Source organism: Oncorhynchus mykiss, chromosome 15 (assembly GCF_057628025.1).
Source record: "Oncorhynchus mykiss isolate SJ-2025 chromosome 15, ASM5762802v1, whole genome shotgun sequence".
Taxonomy (NCBI): domain Eukaryota; kingdom Metazoa; phylum Chordata; class Actinopteri; order Salmoniformes; family Salmonidae; genus Oncorhynchus; species Oncorhynchus mykiss.
This window is the reverse complement of record NC_143036.1, coordinates 17,519,324-17,540,064: the sequence shown is the minus strand read 5'-3', so window position 1 is coordinate 17,540,064 and position 20,741 is coordinate 17,519,324. Positions and strand designations below refer to the sequence as shown.

The 20,741-nt window shown below is 42.0% G+C and overlaps 1 protein-coding gene across 3 annotated transcripts in view; it reads left to right on the top strand.

Moving 5' to 3' along the window:
- Positions 1-20,741, top strand: part of LOC110489714 (A-type potassium channel modulatory protein DPP6) — a 363,201-nt gene that overhangs the window by 134,523 nt on the left and 207,937 nt on the right. Inside the window, exon 1 of one of the 3 annotated variants that reach the window (XM_021562495.3) lies at positions 1,510-2,441. The exons of the other annotated variants lie outside the window; for them this stretch is intronic. Coding sequence (XP_021418170.3) covers positions 2,241-2,441 — 201 coding nt within the window. The 5' untranslated portion in view covers positions 1,510-2,240. Of the gene's footprint in view, positions 1-1,509; positions 2,442-20,741 lie in introns of those variants that run through there. 3 annotated transcript variants of the gene reach the window in all.

Sequence of the window (20,741 nt, the reverse complement as noted above, 5' to 3'; positions counted from 1 at the left end):
ACAGACAGTGACATCACTACCTGACCTTGCTTTTAACTACTGCTGTTATAGTACTCCTGACTCTAAACATGAACATAGAAAAAGGCCATCAATGGATAACTGTAGACATGTTGCATCCAACAGTAACCTAAAGAAGAAAGGGCTGGGCCTACTGTTGCTTTTACATTCTGTTTTCATTTAAATAAGTCATTAATAATTGATAATACCTTAAGCTTGTTATGACATAATTCCTGAGTGATGGTAACTAGACGTGAGTATTACTGTAGAAATATCCCTATGGTTCTATGACTGGAAGGACTCTGCCCATTCTCTGTCTACTATTGAGATTTGAGTTGGCTCTCTAGAGCACAGCAGATAGGCCAATCCCTTCTCCCTTGATAACTACCATGCCTTGGATGCAGCAACGCCCTCTTTTTAAGCTCTATGGCTGAATCCTAACCCCACAGAGCCTGTGCTTTAGTTGAATGTGAGGAGGTGCTAGAATATATCCACCCTTAGCTACTGCACCGCAGGGTACTGCTGCTCAAAATGTAATCACATTTACCGTGTAGCCTATCCACATCACCAAGCCTAGCACTCCTTTCCCCATCTCACCCTCCCACAGGAAAGGTGTGTGTGTGTGTGCCATGTACAGTGTACCACCTGTGTTGTCTAATAACCTATCAAATATATGTTAATGACTTCAATTTTTGGGTGAATCTGAACACTTGTTGCATATGCATCATAGTCCCCGGCAGGTATGTTGTAGCAGCATGTATCATTTACAGAGCCCTTTGCGTATGCAAAACCCCCAGCACAGAGCAGATACCCTTATTCTATGAACTCCTGCCTGAAGTGTTCCTTCCGTATGCCATAGAGACAGCCAGGATGAGTTTAAGATTATTCTGGTCTCTCCCAGGTTCCCGCGGGAAAATAATATCCTTGTACAGTGCTGATGGGCAAGAGAGATATGTTCTGTGTATCCAATTACTCTTTGAGGCAATACAAGTCTAAATCAGCTTAAAAACTCTGCTCAGGAAATAGCTTTTGCAGTCGCAGCATTAGGCAGAATAGCAGTTTAAGCTTCATGGCACTTAGGCTATAGAATTATGCTGCATGCTCTGTTGCAGCTGCTTGCTGTGTGTATTTCTTAGAATGGCATCTAAATAGTACCCCGGTCCTAATACTGTAGGCAATACATGCTGACTATTAATATCCAAGTGAAGTTGTTGTAACTCAGCCAAAGATTTCTTTGATTTCTTTGATATGATGTGGTGTAAATGCCTTTGTGGCACATGGCTATCAATTGTGCATGCCCGAAGTTGTGTGTATTTTTACTGTCCCTATAACTGATTTTCTATCGTTTTAGAATACTAAGTTTACCCAGTAATATAACTTTATTAACCGAATCGAGTGACAATATAGCCGTTTTATACATTTTTCCGACTTTCATAACCTTTATCTCACCTTCCGTTTCGCCACAGGGGGGCACTCTTGTACTATGGCACCCTCAGCACCGGTGGAGACCGTGAGGAAAACATAATAAACTCGGAAAACAGATTCCTTGTACCCATGCAATCTGCAAAGTGGTGATAATTCGTTTTGGGCTGACATAGCTCTGGTGTTTGTTTGTTTTTTCAGATGTTGTCGCTTGGATAAGTGGGACAGAACACGAGGGCATCGTTCATTTAAGAGGTAGCCTAATGAGTGATGTGGTATTGAGAAGTCTTTGAACAGTTTGCTATCTGCGGTCACTTCTTATGCAGCAGAGCGAAAGAGAGAAAGAGGGAAGCATTGAAGCTACTCTCTCTTTCAGCTTCGGATAACCATCGCTTTGTATGCTGTAAATGATTCATATATATTTTTCGCAACCGATCATCTATTTCGGTCCAAGTTTGGAGGTTGCAGAAACCACATTGCGGATGCATCGATTGCAATCGAAAGGATCCCTATTCCCCAAACGGTTTGAGGGATGAAACTACGTGCTGTGAATTCAGAGTAAGACCTCAACTAATTTTGGCTCGTTATTTTTGGACCTATCTGTATGATTGACTATCCTACAAACCTGAAATGGGACAATATATAATCGAATATATAATTTGACAATCATTTTGTCTGCTTGTTCGGGGCACTGATTCCGAGACTAAAAAGGATACCCGTGCCTATATATAAGTTTTAAACTAACACCGCGTCAATTAGACGACATCCCTTCACAGTTTCCCTATTGGCATGCTGTAGGGTATTTTCCCCCACATGGAATCATGGCTTCGATGTATCAGAGGTTCACGGGCAAGATTAACACCAATAGATCTTTCCCCAACCCACCTGAAGCTAGCCACCTACTCGGCGGGCAAACAGTTGAAGACGAGAATACCGTGAAGATCCCGCGCCCCCGTCAAGACGTACGGCCCCGTTTCCAATGCCAACAACAGAGGAGCGCATGTGAGGACGAAGAAGAGGATGTAAGAAACACATTTCGCCCCTCTGCATCCCTCCTTCTTTAGCCAGGCTCCCTTGTGCGCATCCAATCAAAATGTCATGACGGCAGAGGGTTATGCATGCAGCAGATATTAAATTATTATCCCCGCGTGCATAACTCACTGTCATCATGGCATTTTTATTCAGAAGAGAAGAGTGGTTTTACATTACTTTATTATATGTCTTGTATACATAGGCTATATATTCAGTTCATCAAATGACCGACGATATTTCACGTCAAAGGAAACGTGTCAGTATGAAACAGGTTCTGCGTAATTGTGTACAGTTATTGGATGAGAGCGTTTCCGTGCAGTTTCTCCGTTACTGTCAAGTAATGTGGTCAGATGGTAGTTACTGTCCGAGTTGAATATCTGTTCATTATTGAACTGCCGCTAAGGAACATTCTTCAGCTGTTTGTGTGCGAGTATCTCGGTCCAAAATTGCCTACGTTATTTAGCTGACAGATGGCGCGCACAAAATTATATCGGGGCTGGTGTAATTAGATTCGGACAGTTTTTTTTTATTTGCGAACATGGCAGCACAGTTTCAGCATTTTACCGCGTGAAGTTTTGCGCAGCGTCCTGTCTGATTTTTTCTCTTGAAAATAATGTGATGTTGAGATGTGATGGAAATACACAGGAACATTCATGTTTTAACTACTGCATGATATACCTAGATAAATGAGTAGTAGGCCTGTGCTATGCTTATTCAATTTAACAGTCTTATTGATGTAAACCACCAGACTTTGTGATATCAATGACAACCATTCGAAGTCTGTCATCGGGTCGCTTTAGGTCGTTAAAATTGTTTTACATTTCCACAATTGATGAACTTTTCAAAGTTTGTGAAAAAAAGTTACGTAAGGCCTATAAAGCATCTTATCGCCAAGACCCGCTCCGTTTCACTGCCTGTGGTGCTCAATAACCCCATCTGGCTCCACATTGTGCGCCAGTTCAAGGTGCTGAAAACGTTATTCGTTCTACCCTCATCCACTACCCAGGGTGCGGAAATGTTGGTCACATAGCCGAGGAAATATACAGTACATAAGCAAAAGTATGTGGACACCTGCTCGTAGAACATGTCATTCAAAAAACATGGGCATTAAAATGGAGTTGGTCCCCCCCTTTACTACAATAACAGCCTCCACTCTTCTGGGAAGACTTTACACTAGATGTTGGAACATTGCTGTGGGGACTTGCTTCCATTCAGCCACAAGAACATTTAGTGAGGTCGGGCTCTGATGTTGGGCGATTAGGCCTGGCTCGTAGTCGGCGCGTTCCAATTCATCCCAAAGGTGTTCAATGTGGTTGAGGTCAGGGCTCTGTGCAGGCCAGTCAAGTTCTTCCACACCGATCTCGACAAACCTTTTCAGTATAAACCTCGCTTTGTGCACAGGAGCATTGTCATGCTGAAACAGGAAAGGGCCTTCTCCAAACTGTTGCCACAAAGTTGGAAGCACAGAATCGTCTAGAATGTAATTGTATGCTGTAGCGTTAAGATATCCCATCATTGGAACCAAAGGGCCTAGCCCGAACCATGAAAAAACTGCCTCAGACCATTATTCCTCCTCCACCAAACTTTACAGTTGGCACTTGGGCAGGTACCGTTCTCCTGGCATGTGCCAAACCAGATTTGTCTGTCGGACTGCCAGATGGTGAAGCGTGATCCATCACACCAGAGAACGTTTCCACTGCTCCAGAGTCCAATGACGACGAGCTTTACACCACTCCAGCCGACGCTTGGCATTGTGTATGGTGATCTTAGGCTTGTGTGCGGCTTCTCGACCATGGAAATCCATTTAATGAAGCTCCCGACAAACAATTCTTGTGCTGATGTTGCTTCCAGAGGCAGTTTGGAACTCGGTAGTGAGTGTTGCAACCGAGGACAGCGCTATGGGCTTCAGCACTCGGCAGTCCCGTTCTGTGAGCTTGTGTGGCCTACCACTTCGCCGCTGAGACATTGTTGCTCCTAGACATTTCCACTTCACAATAACAGCACATACAGCTGACCGGGGCAGCTCTAGCAGGGCAGACATTTGACGAACTGACTTGTTGGAAAGGTGGCATCCAATGACGGTGCCACATTGAATGTCACTGAGCTCTTCAGTAAGGCCATTCTACTGTCAATGTTTGTCTATGGAGATTGCATGGCTATGTGCTCGCTTTTATACACCTGTCAGTAACGGCTGTGGCTGAAATAGCCAAATCCACTAATTTGAAGTTTTGTGTGTATAATATTATATATATATATATAAATATGTGTAGATGAATTATAGCCCTATGTATCTCAACCTCTAAGCAGCCACGTTAGCTATGATCTATCCTATCAGGTTGATAAGATGAACACTGCACTGCTTTATTTATTTATTTACTTCTTTATTTACCAAACTGCAATCACAAAAAAATATGTCAACATTTTGCTGTTGCTATTCGTGATGTTTCTTGCCATTGTTTTTGACTCTGTTGTTCCACAAGTTCTAGTTTTATCACGCTAACTTGAATCATGCTGTTGTGCATCTGTGAATACTTTTTCACTCCATGTCCTCCAACCATATCTCATGTTTTCAGTGGAAGTGTGTTTTGCTAAATGATTTATTTACACCATCGGTTTACCTTGACAAAACTGTGAACCACTATGGCTTGTCGTTTTATTGAGATGACCACTTTTTACAGCTAGTCGTTAAACATTCCCCTGTCAGGTTTGTGAGTGGTTGGCCATTCAAGTTGATTGTACTAATGAGTGGTGTGCTGTGTAAAACACGGGTTGAGGTTTTCATGCATACAGTATTTCATGAGATTGACTCATTGGCCAATGGTGGTTTCTTTGTGTTTGTTGACTCAGGTAGTTCTAGTGTGATTAGAATTCAGTACACACATTGATGAATGATAGGCATTGAATAGAAGTGGTAAGACTGTACATGTGTGCGTGTGGGGGGGGGGGGGTTCTGATGTTGGTTTAAGCCTCTCCCTCCAATAATGCACTTTCTATTAGTGAAGGGTTGAAAAATCGATAGTTACATTTTGGGATAGAATTTTAGAAGATATATCACAGTATTATTTTTGACAGTATCGCAATATTATTTGTGCTCTGGTTGGCAGCACCTTCACCAAAACATGTATTTTTTCATGTATAGCTTGTTCTCCAGCTTATTTTTGAATACTGAGCCAATTGGTTTTCAGCACTTTTATTTCCATGACTGATCAAAACTTCTTCTAATAATTACAATAGTAATACAGGACCCAAAGTTGCTTTTCATGGCTCTCTCTTGTCTCTGCAGCAGATATATGGTGAGCAATAAAATCACAGTATCTAATTGCAATACATATAGAATCATGAGAATTGCAATACATATCATAACTGCACCTAAGTATGGTGATACATCATATCGTGAGGTCCCTGGCAATTCCCAGCCCTAGAGTCTATGGATTTCACTTTAAGAAGATGACATCACTAGATCAAGATGGCCACAGCAGAACCGTTTTGACATTGTTTTCTGAAAGGGCAGGTTGAAAAGTGAGATCTCTGAAAGTGAAATGGTCAGATTTGCACTTTTATCTTCTAATGGTGTAGGCAGGAAAGCTGATCCTAGATCTGTGCTTGTGTATGACCTTTAGTTTAAAGGCATCTGCCCTGACAGGAGTCAGTCCAGTCATGTGACTGTAATGAAACGATGGCTGCAGTGCCATTCAGATCAAGCTGTCCAAGTGAAAAGGACAAATCCATGTGTGATGAGAAGCATACCGACTGACCCTCCTATGGAACCTCCACGGTTGAGGGAGATTGAGGCATTGCCCTGCCTTTGCCCTGACACTTTTCAATCTTTTCTTGGGTCCTGTTCAGTAGGGAACACCGCAGCAAGAAGTTTTGCAACTGTATTTATCTCATCCTACTCTGTCTTCTCATACTTTTTGTGTGTCCCCTCATCCCTTTAAAACATGTAATTATGTCGTCATTGGGCTCCAGTCTATCCTCTGGTGAGAATATCCAATTTTGTCGATACATAGTGCTGCTTTCACACTATAATCCTCTCTGATGCTGCTAATTCTCTGCGTGGTGAAAAGGCTCATTGGAATCAAATCAAATGTCTCTCCCTAATTCTGGCCTCATCCTTTAGAGTCCCTGGGTGTTTTCCTACTGTGTGTGCTTTCTTTAGTATGGGCATCAACTGGTCAAGGGAAATGGCCCTACTTATCAGATGAGGTCCTTGAAAAAATTGTATCGGAAAGTCTACATACAGTGAGTGGGAAAAACGTATTTGACCCCCTGCTGATTTTGTACGTTTGCCCACTGAAAAAGAAATGACCAGTCTATAATGTTAGTGGTAGGTTTATTTGAACAGTGAGAGACAGAATAACAACAACAAAAATCCAGAAAAAAGTATGTCCACATTTTTTGAAATTTATTTGCATTTTAATGAGGGAAATAAGTATTTGACCCCCTCTCAGTCAGAAAGATTTCTGGCTCCCAGGTGTCTTTTATACAAGTAACGAGCTGAGTGTCACGTTCTGACCTTTATTTCCTTTGTTTTGTCATTTTTTAGTATGGTCAGGGTGTGAGTTGGGGTGGGCAGTCTGTTTGTTTTTCTATGATTTGGGTTATTTCTATGTTTCGGCCTAGTATGGTTCTCAATCAGAGGCAGGTGTCATTAGTTGTCTCTGATTGAGAATCATACTTAGGTAGCCTGGGTTTCACTGTGTGGGTGTTTGTTTCCGTGTCTGTGTTTTTCACCACACGGTACTGTTTTGGGTTTCGTTCATTCCACGTTTATTGTTTTTGTATTCAGTTGTTCATGTGTACATTTTCGTATTAAAAGAACCATGGACACTTACCACGCCGCATATTGGTCCTCCGATCCTTTTCGCCTCTCCTCTTCGGAAGAAGAGGAGGAAATCCCTTACACTGAGATTAGGAGCACACTCTTAAAGGGAGTGCTCCTAATCTCAGTTTGTTACCTGAATAAAAGACACCTGTCCACAGAAGCAATCAATCAATCAGATTCCAAGCTCTCCACCATGCCTATGTCGTGTCTTTGGCTATGCCGGATTAAGTGATATGACATGCTTTTCTATAAAATAATTTATCCGTAATTAATATTACCTGATTGAGCTAATCATGTAAATGTAATTAACTAGAGAGTCGGGCACCACAAAATAATATTTATAGAGCTGTTAACTTCCGAATAAACTCTTAAAGACCTAGTAATATTTTACATCAATAGCAGTCAATATTAATCGTCATCTTAATTCAGTCTCATCTGAAAGTTGTAAATTGTTAGTTATCTGCACGAACCCTGGCTAACAAGTTCAATCAGCAATACAAAATTGGGTTTAATTATTTATTTACTAAATACCTAACTAATCACACAGAATTACACATACACATAATTAAATCAACTTGATTACAAATTACGTCAAAGAAAAACATCCCTAGCGGGCGGAACAGATATGACAGCTGGTTACACAAAAGAAAAAGGGCTGGGTGAAAGTGAAAGAGCGGGAAGACTGAGGAACAAAGAGCGAAGCTGTGCTATCGTAATTACAGTAACTTATGCATTCTAAATTACCGCCAATTTGGAAAAGGAAAATGCAATAAATATTTACTCTGAGCTGCGCTTCGATAGGTTGGTGGTAGATGGAAGGCCGTGTTTCCCAACCGAGTCCTTCGTCCTTTGAAGAATGTCTCTGCTGGTAAATTGAATACGTTATAGTAACGTCGTTGTGTGGTAGACGGGATACTCTGTCTATTCCTTCCTAACCCTCGTTTGCAGCGACTGTTGCTAACTCAACGGCTAGGAGGTATCACTTCTGTCGTGAATAAGAGTTCAAATTTCATACCATTCGCAACCAAAGCTCACGCTGATGTTGGCTTCGTTCTGTAGTTATTATCTGAACCATTCTGACATCGGACCGTTGTCCTCACGTCCTCACGTCCTTGTGTAACAAGCTGTCATATCTGTTCCGCCCGCTAGGGACGTTTTCCTTTATGACGTAATTTGTAATCAAGTTTTGATTTAATTATGTGTATGTGTAATTCTGTGTGATTAGTTAGGTATTTAGTTAATAAATAATTAAACACAGGAGGTTACATTGTCATCAAGGGCTTATATAGGAAGGGAGAGGAGGGTGTGTTTGAAAAGTTTTATATCCCATGTCCCTTCACTGATTGACCCTACCTTATGAAAACCCAAATCTCACATTTTAGAAGCTAAAATCACATTTCATCCCATCACGAATAATTTAATATTCAAACATTTAAATTGAACAACAATTCCATGTGAATCCGATAACTCTGATGTGTAGACTTTCCACTGTAGAGTTTATGTCATCTTATCATTGATGAGAATGTCTCAGATGACAACCGAACTGACATCATATTCATTAAGTACCACCGCATATGTTCCATTGGTCGGATTACCCGAATATAGTTCATTTTCCCCCACCTTCTGATGTTCCCAGAATCTCTATGTTATCCAAGAGTTTTGCAAATGTAACATCAGTAGGGTTGAGAGAGGAAAAAGGGGGAAAGAGGTATTTATGACTGTCATAAACCTACTCCCAGTCCAACGTCATGACACCTAAGACCAAAGAGCAAGGATGTCAGGGACAAGATTGTAGACCTACACAAGCCTGGAATGGGCTACAATACCATTGCCAAGCAGCTTGGTGAGAAGGTGACAACAGTTGGTGCGATTATTCGCAAATGGAAGAAACACAAAATAACTGTCAATCTCCCTCGGCCTGGGGCTCCATGCAAGATCTCATCTCGTGGAGTTGCAATGATCATGAGAACGGTGAGGAATCAGCCCAGAACTACACGGGAGGATCTTGTCAATTATCTCAAGGCAGCTGGGACCATAGTCACCAAGAAAACAATTGGTAACACACTACGCCGTGAAGGACTGAAATCCTGCAGCGCCCACAAGGTCCCCCTGCTCAAGAAAGCACATATACAGTGGGGCAAAAAAGTATTTAGTCAGCCACCAATTGTGCAAGTTCTCCCACTTTAAAATATGAGAGAGGCCTGTAATTTTCATCATAGGTACACTTCAACTATGACAGACAAAATGAGAAGAAAAAAAATCCAGAAAATCACATTGTCGGATTTTTAATGAATTAATTTGCAAATTATGGTGGAAAATAAGTATTTGGTCACCTACAAACAAGCAAGATTTCTGGCTCTCACATACCTGTAACTTCTTCTTTAAGAGGCTCCTCTGTCCTCCACTCGTTACCTGTATTAATGGCACCTGTTTGAACTTGTTATCAGTATAAAATACACCTGTCCACAACCTCAAACTCCACTATGGCCAAGACCAACTGTGGGAGCAATTATTAGGAAATGGAAGACATACAAGACCACTGATAATCTCCCTCGATCTGGGGCTACACGCAAGATCTCACCCCGTGGGGTCAAAATGAATACAAGAACGGTGAGCAAAAATCCCAGAACCACACGGGGGGACCTAGTGAATGACCTGCAGAGAGCTGGGACCAAAGTAACAAAGCCTAACAGCAGTAACACACTACGCCGCCAGGGACTCAAATACTGCAGTGCCAGACGTGTCCCCCTGCTTAAGCCAGTACATGTCCAGGCCCGTCTGAAGTTTGCTAGAGAGCATTTGGATGATCCAGAAGAAGATTGGGAGAATGTCACATGGTCAGATGAAACCAAAATATAACTTTTTGGTAAAAACTCAACTCGTCGTGTTTTGAGGACAAAGAATGCTGAGTTGCATCCAAAGAACACCATGCCTACTGTGAAGCATGGTGGTGGAAACATCATGCTTTGGGGCTGTTTTTCTGCAAAGGGACCAGGACGACTGATCCGTGTAAAGGAAAGAATGAATGGGGCCATGTATCGTGAGATTTTGAGTGAAAACCTCCTTCCATCAGCAAGGGCATTGAAGATGAACCGTGGCTTGGTCTTTCAGCATGAAGATGATCCCAAACACACCGCCCGGGCAACGAAGGAGTGGCTTCGTAAGAAGCATTTCAAGGTCCTGGAGTGGCCTAGCCAGACTCCAGATCTCAACCCCATAGAAAATCTTTGGAGGGAGTTGAAAGTCCATGTTGCCCAGCAACAGCCCCAAAACATCACTGCTCTAGAGGAGATCTGCATGGAGGAATGGGCCAGAATACCAGCAACAGTGTGTGAAAACCTTGTGAAGACTTACAGAAAACGTTTGACCTCTGTCATTACCAACAAAGGGTATATAACAAAGTATTGAGATAAACTTTTGTTATTGGGTGCATTCAACCTCTGATTGCCAACAAGTCATGTTTTGCATAGGGGTCAAATACTTATTTCCCTCATTAAAATGCACATCAATTTATAACATTTTTGACGTGTTTTTCTGGATTTTTTTGTTGTTATTCTGTCTCTCACTGTTCAAATAAACCTACTATTTAAAATTATAGACTGATCAATTCTTTGTCAGTGAGCAAATGTACAAAATCAACAGGTGATCAAATACTTTTTTCCCTCACTGTATGTGCTAGTCTTTTCTCACACTTCCCTGAGAGAGAGAAAGATGAGGAAATATAACGCGCGCGCACACACACACACACACACACACACACACACACACACACACAGATGTTTTAGATTATCAAGGCTCAAGCCCTTTGCGTGCCCTCTTAAAACCTCAACCAAGAGAAAATTCAATTATTTTCGGGTTTTATGAAAACATAAAGGAATATGCAAAATGTCAATAAAATGGTAAGCAGTAAATATATATTCTGATCTGTTTTTTCTATTATATTGTTACTGTGGCAGCAGATTTAGAGCTTATTCCTCTCTGTAATGCTCAGAGTTGACATGTGCCTTACTCAGGTGGAAAAGCATTATGCAAAATCACAACACAGTAAAATAGAACCCATTTCCTTTTCCCATTCTCCATCTATGATCTCAGTGGTCAGAGTGAATGAGTGCCCTCAATCAATTCCACTTCAACTCTCGACTTGACTGAGTTCGAATGGAATTGATCCCATGTCCAAATGATGACTTAAGCTTGAAGACTTGAATACTTTATTGTCCATCTACTCCTATGGAGAGCTAGTGTTGGATAGCTGCAGTGATGTCTCTTCGAAATTAGACTGATGACGGCTGTAGGCAGAAAGTTGAGCTGGCGCCAGGCAGCCAGGACTGTTGCAGCATCTGACACATCATCATGGGCTTTGGGGCTGGGTGTGTGTGTGTGTGTGGGTGGGTGGGGGGGGCTCCAGGCTCTCCTGCTACACAAGATGGAAGATGGAGGAAATTAAGTGCATCACAGCTGGCACTGGCACACTGTTGTCGGTCTGCCATTGTGTTGCACTAGGGAATGGTGGGCATTGGGCGCATTCAACCAGAAATATGGACATTTGAGTCCTTTACACCCTTTTATAATTGGACCTAATGCAGAGCACTGCAGCACTGCAGCAATGTAGATATCCAGTCTAGTAGTATGATGAGCAGGCAACATGCTTTGTTTTCTGTCAAATGCAATTCGCTCAACTTGACTTGGCGTTCGTTCCTTAACCCATTTGCCAGTATCTTGTACCTCTCGTGGCATGAACAATTGTTTTCAGTGTTTCCAATGTAAAATAAAATTGAGTGAATTCAAGTTGCCTCCTCTGTAATGTGAAAATGTGCCTGATATTCAAAAAATTGATTAGTGTTGGGCCAGCCCGGGTTAATGGTTTGGTCAACATTGTAGCCTATATAGACCAACACGTAACAATTTCTCTGGTGAGAGAGAAGCGCGCCTGAATCTCTCTCAGAACTAGAATGAGACTCACTTTCCATGATCTCTCTCCTTCTCTGCTAGACCCGAGCCTGCAACTCTCATCTGTCCAGCGTTGCACTTCATCATGTATTTCCTTATAGAATCATAGCCGCGGGAAGCGTGCTGGAAGTGCCGCAGCACCCCTGATAAATTGAAATACATTTGCCTAATTTTTAAAATTACTGCTGTCTGTTCAGAAGAAATGAAATAATTCAGAATACTACACCAGGAGGAGGCCTGTATTTTAACCACAGAGGATCAATCGCTTATTTCAAATAAATAGCCTAGCTGTGGATTGTGTGTATCCCAATAACAAAGCATGCCTACAGTCGGGAACGTGTGACAAATCTGTCAATGAACAGCATGCTGCCAAAACTGGCCTTTTGCAATATTTCAAATACAACCGTGGGAAAACACCTGTTGGAAAGCAAATGGATTCTGCTGAAAATGGAATACTAATCTGTCTGTAGGCTACCAAATACAGTATGTTATAAACTTCCAAATATACCTATTTAGCGAGCAGCATTGTTTTACAAAGTAAAACGAGAGAGAAAGGCTTTTGGCACATCATTGGGTGGGTCAGTGAAACAGGAAAGCTTTTTCAGGACTGTAATTTGCTCCTCATTTTGTACAATATGCGTCTCCACACACCTAGGCGTAGGCGATGGATTCAAGACAAGGTCGTTATTATTTATCTCAGATTCTCAGTTTGTCAGTGTCAAAGTAGCCTGTCGTTTCGATCATTTGTGAGGTGTTAAAAAATATTTAGCTAAAGTCTCCAGTCTTCTAAAATGATGTAGAATTGCATGAACTGCATTTATAAAAGGGAAATTATTCCCAGACACTAGGCTTAAAAAAACGACTCTACTGCTCTATGACAGCACGCAAAATGCGTTCCAGTTCCTCAGAGCCCCCCCAGCTCACCCCTTCTCAGCTCACTTTTTGTTTCGGGAACCTCTCAATTTACAAATGAAGCACTGCACAATAGAACCAATGGGATAGTCCCAGAAGTTCAAATGCGCAGTACACATCTATTAGCAGATCCAAAACAATCTACCTCTGGGGTTTGTGGTATATGGCCAATATACCACGGCTAAGGGCATAGCGACACAGCGCGGAGTGCCTGGATACAGGCCTTAGCCGTTGTGTATTGGCCATATACCACAAACCCCAGAGGTGCCTTATTGCTGTTATAAACTGGTTACCTACGTAATTTAAGCAGTAAAAATAAATGTTTTGTCATACCAATGGTATACGGTCTGATATACCACGGTTGTCAGCCAATCAGCGTTCAGGGCTCAAACCACCCAGTTTATAATGTTATACATCAGTAGACCCCTTTCTTGTTGATTCCATATGACATGCAAGTGCACACCAATCTCCCCTATAATGGATTATGCATGCGGTGACCGAGGTGTGAAGCAGACCTATGCTTTATTTATCACAAGCACACGTTCCATTAACCAAATCAGGTTAAAGCTCCATAACAGGACACTTCTCACTTAGCAATGTTTCGGACCAATCAAGGCGGCAGAAGGAGATCACATGACCAACAAAAACATGGAGGGGAGTTCATGTTAATGTTCTTAATGTATTCACAATGTATAGTTAGGGCAGAAATGGGCTCATTTGTTGTTTATGCGCTCAGTGTGGGTAAAAAAAGTGTGTAATTCATCCAACGCTCATGCAACGTTCACCCAGCTGGATATTTTTTCATACAATCATGCAGCTTTTTCTAATGAAGACAAAACAATTAGAGCTCGGTATATAATCCATAGCAATGATTGCAAATCCAATATAAGATAGAAGACCATTAGAGGAGGACTGGTTCTGTACTGAACAGCAGTGTGGTCAGACACAGAAATAGAATTCTAGAATGTAGATCCATACCAGCTAGAGAGCTAACTGGTAACTCTACGTCTATGTGTTCGGTTCCCAATAGGCAGCTGCTCTCTCCACTGCCATCGGGTCACCATGGACCTGTCTCTTGGTTGCCATGGTTTCAGAGGTGGAGAGGACATGTCTGTTGGCTCTGCCTTTTCCCGAGCATCTGGCTTGAGCCAAGGACACAGATTGGCTGTGGGGCTATAGGCATCCTTGGCATGAGACTGTCCCTGTGCTTGATTGATTGGTTGCAGTAGGTTTCAAGACAGACATGAAGGAAAAGCCTTATCCTAACTGGAGAAAGGATTAAACGGTTTACGTTAACTGCAGCAGCCAACATGTCATACGTATGCCTGGCCTAAAGCTTATGAAATTATCCGTCTATTGACTTTCTTTGTTGAACATTCCAATATCTACATTTCCCATATCCACAAGTGTTCAGTCATTTAACAGGCAATAGCCTATATACACAGAAATCAAAGGTCCGCTGTCAATGTAGAGATGACGTCATGCATTCTGTATTGATGTCTGAAGTTCTCCAGTTTTGTGTTGCAAAATGTATTGTTGTCCTTCCTCTGGCTGAAGATAACAAATCCAAAGCCATTAATAACCTTGTCTTAAATTTTTTTTTTTTTTTTTTAAATCTCCCCAATTTCATGGTATCCAATTGGTAGTTACAGTCCTGTTCCATCGCTGCAACTCCCGTACGGACTCAGGAGAGGCGAAGGTCGAGAGCCGTGTGTCCTCCAAAACACAACCCAGCCAAGACATATTGCTTCTTGACACAATTCCCGCTTAACCCGGAAGCCAGCCGCACCAATGTGTCGGAGAAAACACCGTACACCTGGCGACCGTGTCACAGAGCATTGCTCCTGGCCCGCCACAGGAGTCGCTAGTGCGCTTCTGGGACAAGAACATCCCTGCCGGCCAAACCCTCCCCTAACCCGGACGACACTGGGCCAATTGTGCGCCATCCCATAGGTGTCTTGGTCACGGCCGGCTGCGACAGAGCCTGGACTCCAACCAGGATTTCTAGTGGCACAGCTAGCACTGCGATTCAGTGCCTTAGACCACTGCGCCTCTCGGGAGGCCCTAATATCTTAATCTCTACGTAAAACTAATTCGTACTTCCTGAGATTGGGAAAGAAAAAGCGAGCGAGAAGAGTCAACCTTTACAGCATGGAACAAGGGTGACAGGTAGCCTAGCGATTAGAGCGCTGAGTCAGTAACCTAAAGGTTGCTGGTTCAAATACATGAGCTGACAAGGTGAAAAATCTGTCAATGTGCCTTGAGCAAGGTAGGGCGGTACCATATTTTACTATAAACCGGTATTTACGCACATACTGGTTTGTGTTTTTACTTTAACAGTACTTCAATGTTTGGCTTGTTAAATATAATATGCAACTCCAGCATGTGTAATGTCCGTTTTTATAGTTAATTCGGTTTGCTACTTGAGTCATCTTTCTCCCTCTTCTCCTGCTGCATGCTCCTTCGCACATCAAGCCCTGCTCCCTGTCACTCAAGGAGGGAGCAGTTTCTCCAACATGGAGTCACGAGAACTTTCTTGCGGTTCACTCAGCAGTTTGCATGGTCATATAGATGCAACAACATATTGGTGACATACTGCTTTTCACAAGTGTTCTGTAATTAAACTACTAGTTTGTGTATCTACTGTCTGGTAGTTTATCTTTTCATAGCAAGTTGTGCCTAAAATAAATCTTGTTAGCCACTAATGCTAATCGCTAGTAGTGCTGAGCGATTAACCGAAATGTCGATTATTTTTTACTTTTTAAACAACTTGCCCTACGTCGGTTCAATTATTTGAATTCCATTTAGTTATTTTTCTTTCGCTGAGCTCAATGCGCAGTTTCTCTAGAGATAAATTGGATCAGGCCTGAACTGTGCGATGTAGTAGGGAGTTGTAGTTTGCGTCATTACGTGCACCTGGCATTCATCATTGCGCGCACCTGCTCTTCATCATTAGGCACACTTGGACTCCGTTACTCCCCTTTATCTGGCACTCCCTTAGGTTCATTCCCCAGGCAGTATTGTTTTCTGTTGTTCATGTCTAGACGCTACTCCTACATTGTATCGGTCCATGTTTCTTGTGATATTAAACTTACCCCCTGCTTCTCAACTCCCAGCGTCTATGTTACATTAGTGCAGAAAATGTGGTAATTAAGTACAATGATCATAATCCATTGCGTGCCTACTTGTCCGGTCTGTGTGGGGCAGACATGGAGTGGGAGAGAAGAGACAGAAGAATGCATGATCGAGAGGGATAGAGGGCAGTTGCTTTGCGAGGTACAGTACCAGTCAAAAGTTTGGACACACCTACTCAGGATTTTTCTTCATTTTTACTATTTTCCACATTGTAGAATAATATCATTGTAGAATACATCAAAACTATGAAATAACACATATGTAGTATGTGTAACCAAAAAAGTGTTGGCTACTTTGAAGAATCTCAAATATAAAATATATTTTATTTTGTTTAATATTTTTTTTGGTTACTACATGATATATCAATTTTAAAAATCAACAACAATAGTTATTTGTTTAGATATAGTCAAGGGTATGTTTAAAAAAAAAAAAATTATGCAAAGTCCTAAAAAAAAACGTAGGGTTACAGCCTATTTTTGTTTCTCTTACAATAAAATCATTAGTGTGTAATCCAATTGAAAAACTTTCTTTTTAGTAGATTCGATTAGTAATAGAGTTATAGTAATTATATATATTCAACACACAGTTGAAGTTGGAAGTTTGCATACACTTAGGTTGGAGTCATTAAAACTCGTTTTTAAACCACTCCACAAATTTCTTGTTAACAAACTATAGTTTTGGCAAGTCGGTTAGGACATCTACTTTGTGCATGACACAAGACATTTTTCCAACAATTGTTTACAGACAGATTATTTAACTTATAATTCACTGTATCACAATTTCATTGGGTCAGAAGTTTACATACACTAAGTTGACTGTGCCTTTAAACAGCTTGGGAAATTCCAGAAAAGGATGTCATGGCTTTAGAAGCTTCTGATAAGCTAATTGACATCATTTGAGTCAAATGGAGTTGTACCTGTGGATGTATTTCAAGGCCTACCTTCAAACTCAGTGCCTCTTCTCTTGACATCATGGGAAAATCAAAAGAAATCAGCCAAGACCTCAGAAAACTAATTGTAGACCTCCACAAGTCTGGTTCATCCTCGGGAACAATTTCCAATTGCCTCAATTGCCTGAAGGTACCACGTTCATCTGTACAAACAATAGTACGCAAGTACAAACACCATGGGACCACGCAGCCATCACACTGCTCAGGAAGGAGACGTGTTCTGTCTCCTAGAGATGAACATACTTTGGTGCGAGAAGTGCAAATCAATCCCAGAACAACAGCGAAGGACCTTGTGAAGATGCTGGAGGAAACAGGTACAAAAGTATCCATATCCACAGTAAAACAAGTCCAACAGAGGGGCAAAAAAGTATTTAGTCAGCCACCAATTGTGCAAGTTCTCCTACTTAAAAAGATGAGAGAGGCCTGTAATTTTCATCATAGGTACCCTTCAACTATGACAGACAAAATGAGAGTAAAAAATTTCAGAAAATCACATTGTAGGATTTTTAATGAATTTATTTGCAAATTATGGTGGAAAATAAGTATTTGGTCACCTAAAAACAAGCAAGATTTCTGGCTCTCAAGGACCTGTAACTTCTTCTTTAAGAGGCTCCTCTGTCCTCCACTCGTTACCTGTATTAATGGCACCTGTTTGAACTTGTTATCAGTATAAAAGACACCTGTCCACATCCTCAAACAGTCACACTCCAAACTCCACTATGGGCAAGACCAAAGAGCTGTCAATTGTAGACCTGCACCAGGTTGGGAAGACTGAATCTGCAATAGTTACGCAGCTTGGTTTGAAGAAATCAACTGTGGGAGCAATTATTAGGAAATGGAAGACATACAAGACCACTGATAATCTCCCTCGATCTAGGGCTCCACGCAAGATCTCACCCCCTGGGGTCAAAATGATCACAAGAACGGTGAGCAAAAATCCCAGAACCACACGGGGGGACCTAGTGAATGACCTGCAGAGAGCTGGGACCAAAGTAACAAAGCCTACCATCAGTAACACACTACGCCTCCAGGGACTCAAATCCTGCAGTGCCAGACGTGTCCCCCTGCTTAAGCCAGTACATGTCCAGGTCCGTCTGAAGTTTGCTAGAGACCATTTGGATGATCCAGAAGAAGATTGGGAGAATGTCATATGGTCAGATGAAACCAAAATATAACTTTTTGGTAAAAACTCAACTCGTCGTGTTTTGAGGACAAAGAATGCTGAGTTGCATCCAAAGAACACCATACCTACTGTGAAGCATAGGGGTGGAAACATCATGCTTTGGGGCTGTTTTTCTGCAAAGGGACCAGGACCACTGATTCGTGTAAAGGAAAGAATGAATGGGGCCATGTATTGTGAGATTTTGAGTGAAAACCTCCTTCCATCAGCAAGGACATTGAAGAGGAAACGTGGCTGGGTCTTTCAGCATGACAATGATCCCAAACACACCGCCCGGGCAACGAAGGAGTGGCTTCGTAAGAAGCATTTCAAGGTCCTGGAGTGGCCTAGCCAGACTCCAGATCTCAACCCAATAGAAAATCTTTGGAGGGAGTTGAAAGTCCGTGTTGCCCAGCAACAGCCCCAAAACATCACTGCTCTAGAGGAGATTTGCATGGAGGAATGGGCCAAAGTACCAGCAACAGTGTGTGAAAACCTTTTGAAGACTTACAGAAAACGTTTGACCTCTGTCATTGCCAACAAAGGGTATATAACAAAGTATTGAGATAAACTTTTGTTATTGACCAAATACTTATTTTCCACCATAATTTGCAAATAAATTCATAAAAAATCCTACAATGTGATTTTCTGGATTTTTTTTTCTAATTTTGTCTGTCATAGTTGAAGTGTACCTATGATGAAAATTACAGGCCTCTCTCATCTTTTAAGTGGGAGAACCTGCACAATTGGTGGCTGACATAAATACGTTTTTGCCCCACTGTATATCGACATAACCTGATAGGCTTCTCAGCATGGAAAACACCACTGCTCCAAAACCGCCATAAAAAAGCCAGGCTACGGTTTGCAACTGCACATGGGGACAAAGATCGTACTTTTTGGAGAAATGTCCTCTGGTCTGATGAAACAAAAATATAACTGTTTGGCCATAATGACCATCGTTATGTTTGGAGGAAAAAGGGGGATGCTTGCAAGCCGAAGAACACCATGCCAACCGGGTGGCAGCGTCATAATGTGGGGGTGCTTTGCTGCAGAAGGGACTGGTGCACTTCACAAAATAGATGGCATCATGAGGTAGGAAAATTATGTGGATATATTGAAACAACATCTTAAGACATCAGTCAGGAAGTTAAAGCTTGGTCGCAAATGGGTCTTCCAAATGGACAATGACCCCAAGCATACTTCCAAAGTCGTGTCAAAATGTCTTAAGGACAACAAAGTCAAGGTATTGGAGTGGCCATCACAAAGCCCTGACCTCAATTCTAAAGACAATTTGTGGGCAGAACTGAAAAGGCGTGTGCGAGCAAGGAGGCCTACAAACTTGACTCAGTTACACCAGCTCTGTCAGGAGGAATGGGTCAAAATTCACCCAACTTATTGTGGGAAACTTGTGGAAGGCTACCCAAAACGTTTGACCCAAGTTAAACAATTTAAAGGCAGTGCTACCAAATACTAATTGAGAGTATGTGAACTCCTGATCCATTGGGAATGTGATGAAATAAATAAAAGCTGAAATCATTCTCTCTACTATTATTCTGACATTTCACATTCTTAAAATAAAGTGGTGATCCTAACTGACCTAAGACTGGGAAGATAAATATAAAACATCCAAATAACTTCACAGATCTTCATTGTAAAGGTTTTAAATACTGTTTCCCATGCTTGTTCAATGAACCATAAACAATTAATGAACATGCACCTGTGGAACAGTCGTTAAGACACTAACAGCTTACAGATGGTAGGCAATTAAGGTCACAGTTATGAAAAGTTAGAACACTAAAGATGCCTTTCTACTAACTCTGAAAAACACCAAATGAAAGATGCCCAGGTTCCCTGCTCATCTGCATAAACGTGCCTTAGGCATGCTGCAAGTAGGCATGAGGACAGCAGATGTGGCCAGGGCAATAAATAGCAATGTCCGTACTGTGAGACTCCTAAGACGGCACTACAGGGAGACAGGAAGGACAGCTGATCGTCCTCGCAGTGGCAGACCACGTGTAACAACACCTGCACAGGATCGGTACATCCGAACATCACACCTGCGGGACAGGTACAGGATGGCAACAACAACAGCTCGAGTTACACCAGGAACGCACAATCCCTCCATCAGTGCTCAGACTGTCCGCAATAGCCTGAGAGAGTCTGGACTGAGGGCCTGTTGTAAGGCCTGTTGTAAGGCAGGTCCACATCAGACATCACCGGCAATAATGTCGCCTATGGACACAAACCCACCGTCGCTGGACCAGACACATTTGTCACATTTGTGGAACTTGTTCAGTTCATGTCTCAGTTGTAGACTCTTATGTTCATACAAATATGTACACATGTTAAGTTTGCTGAAAATA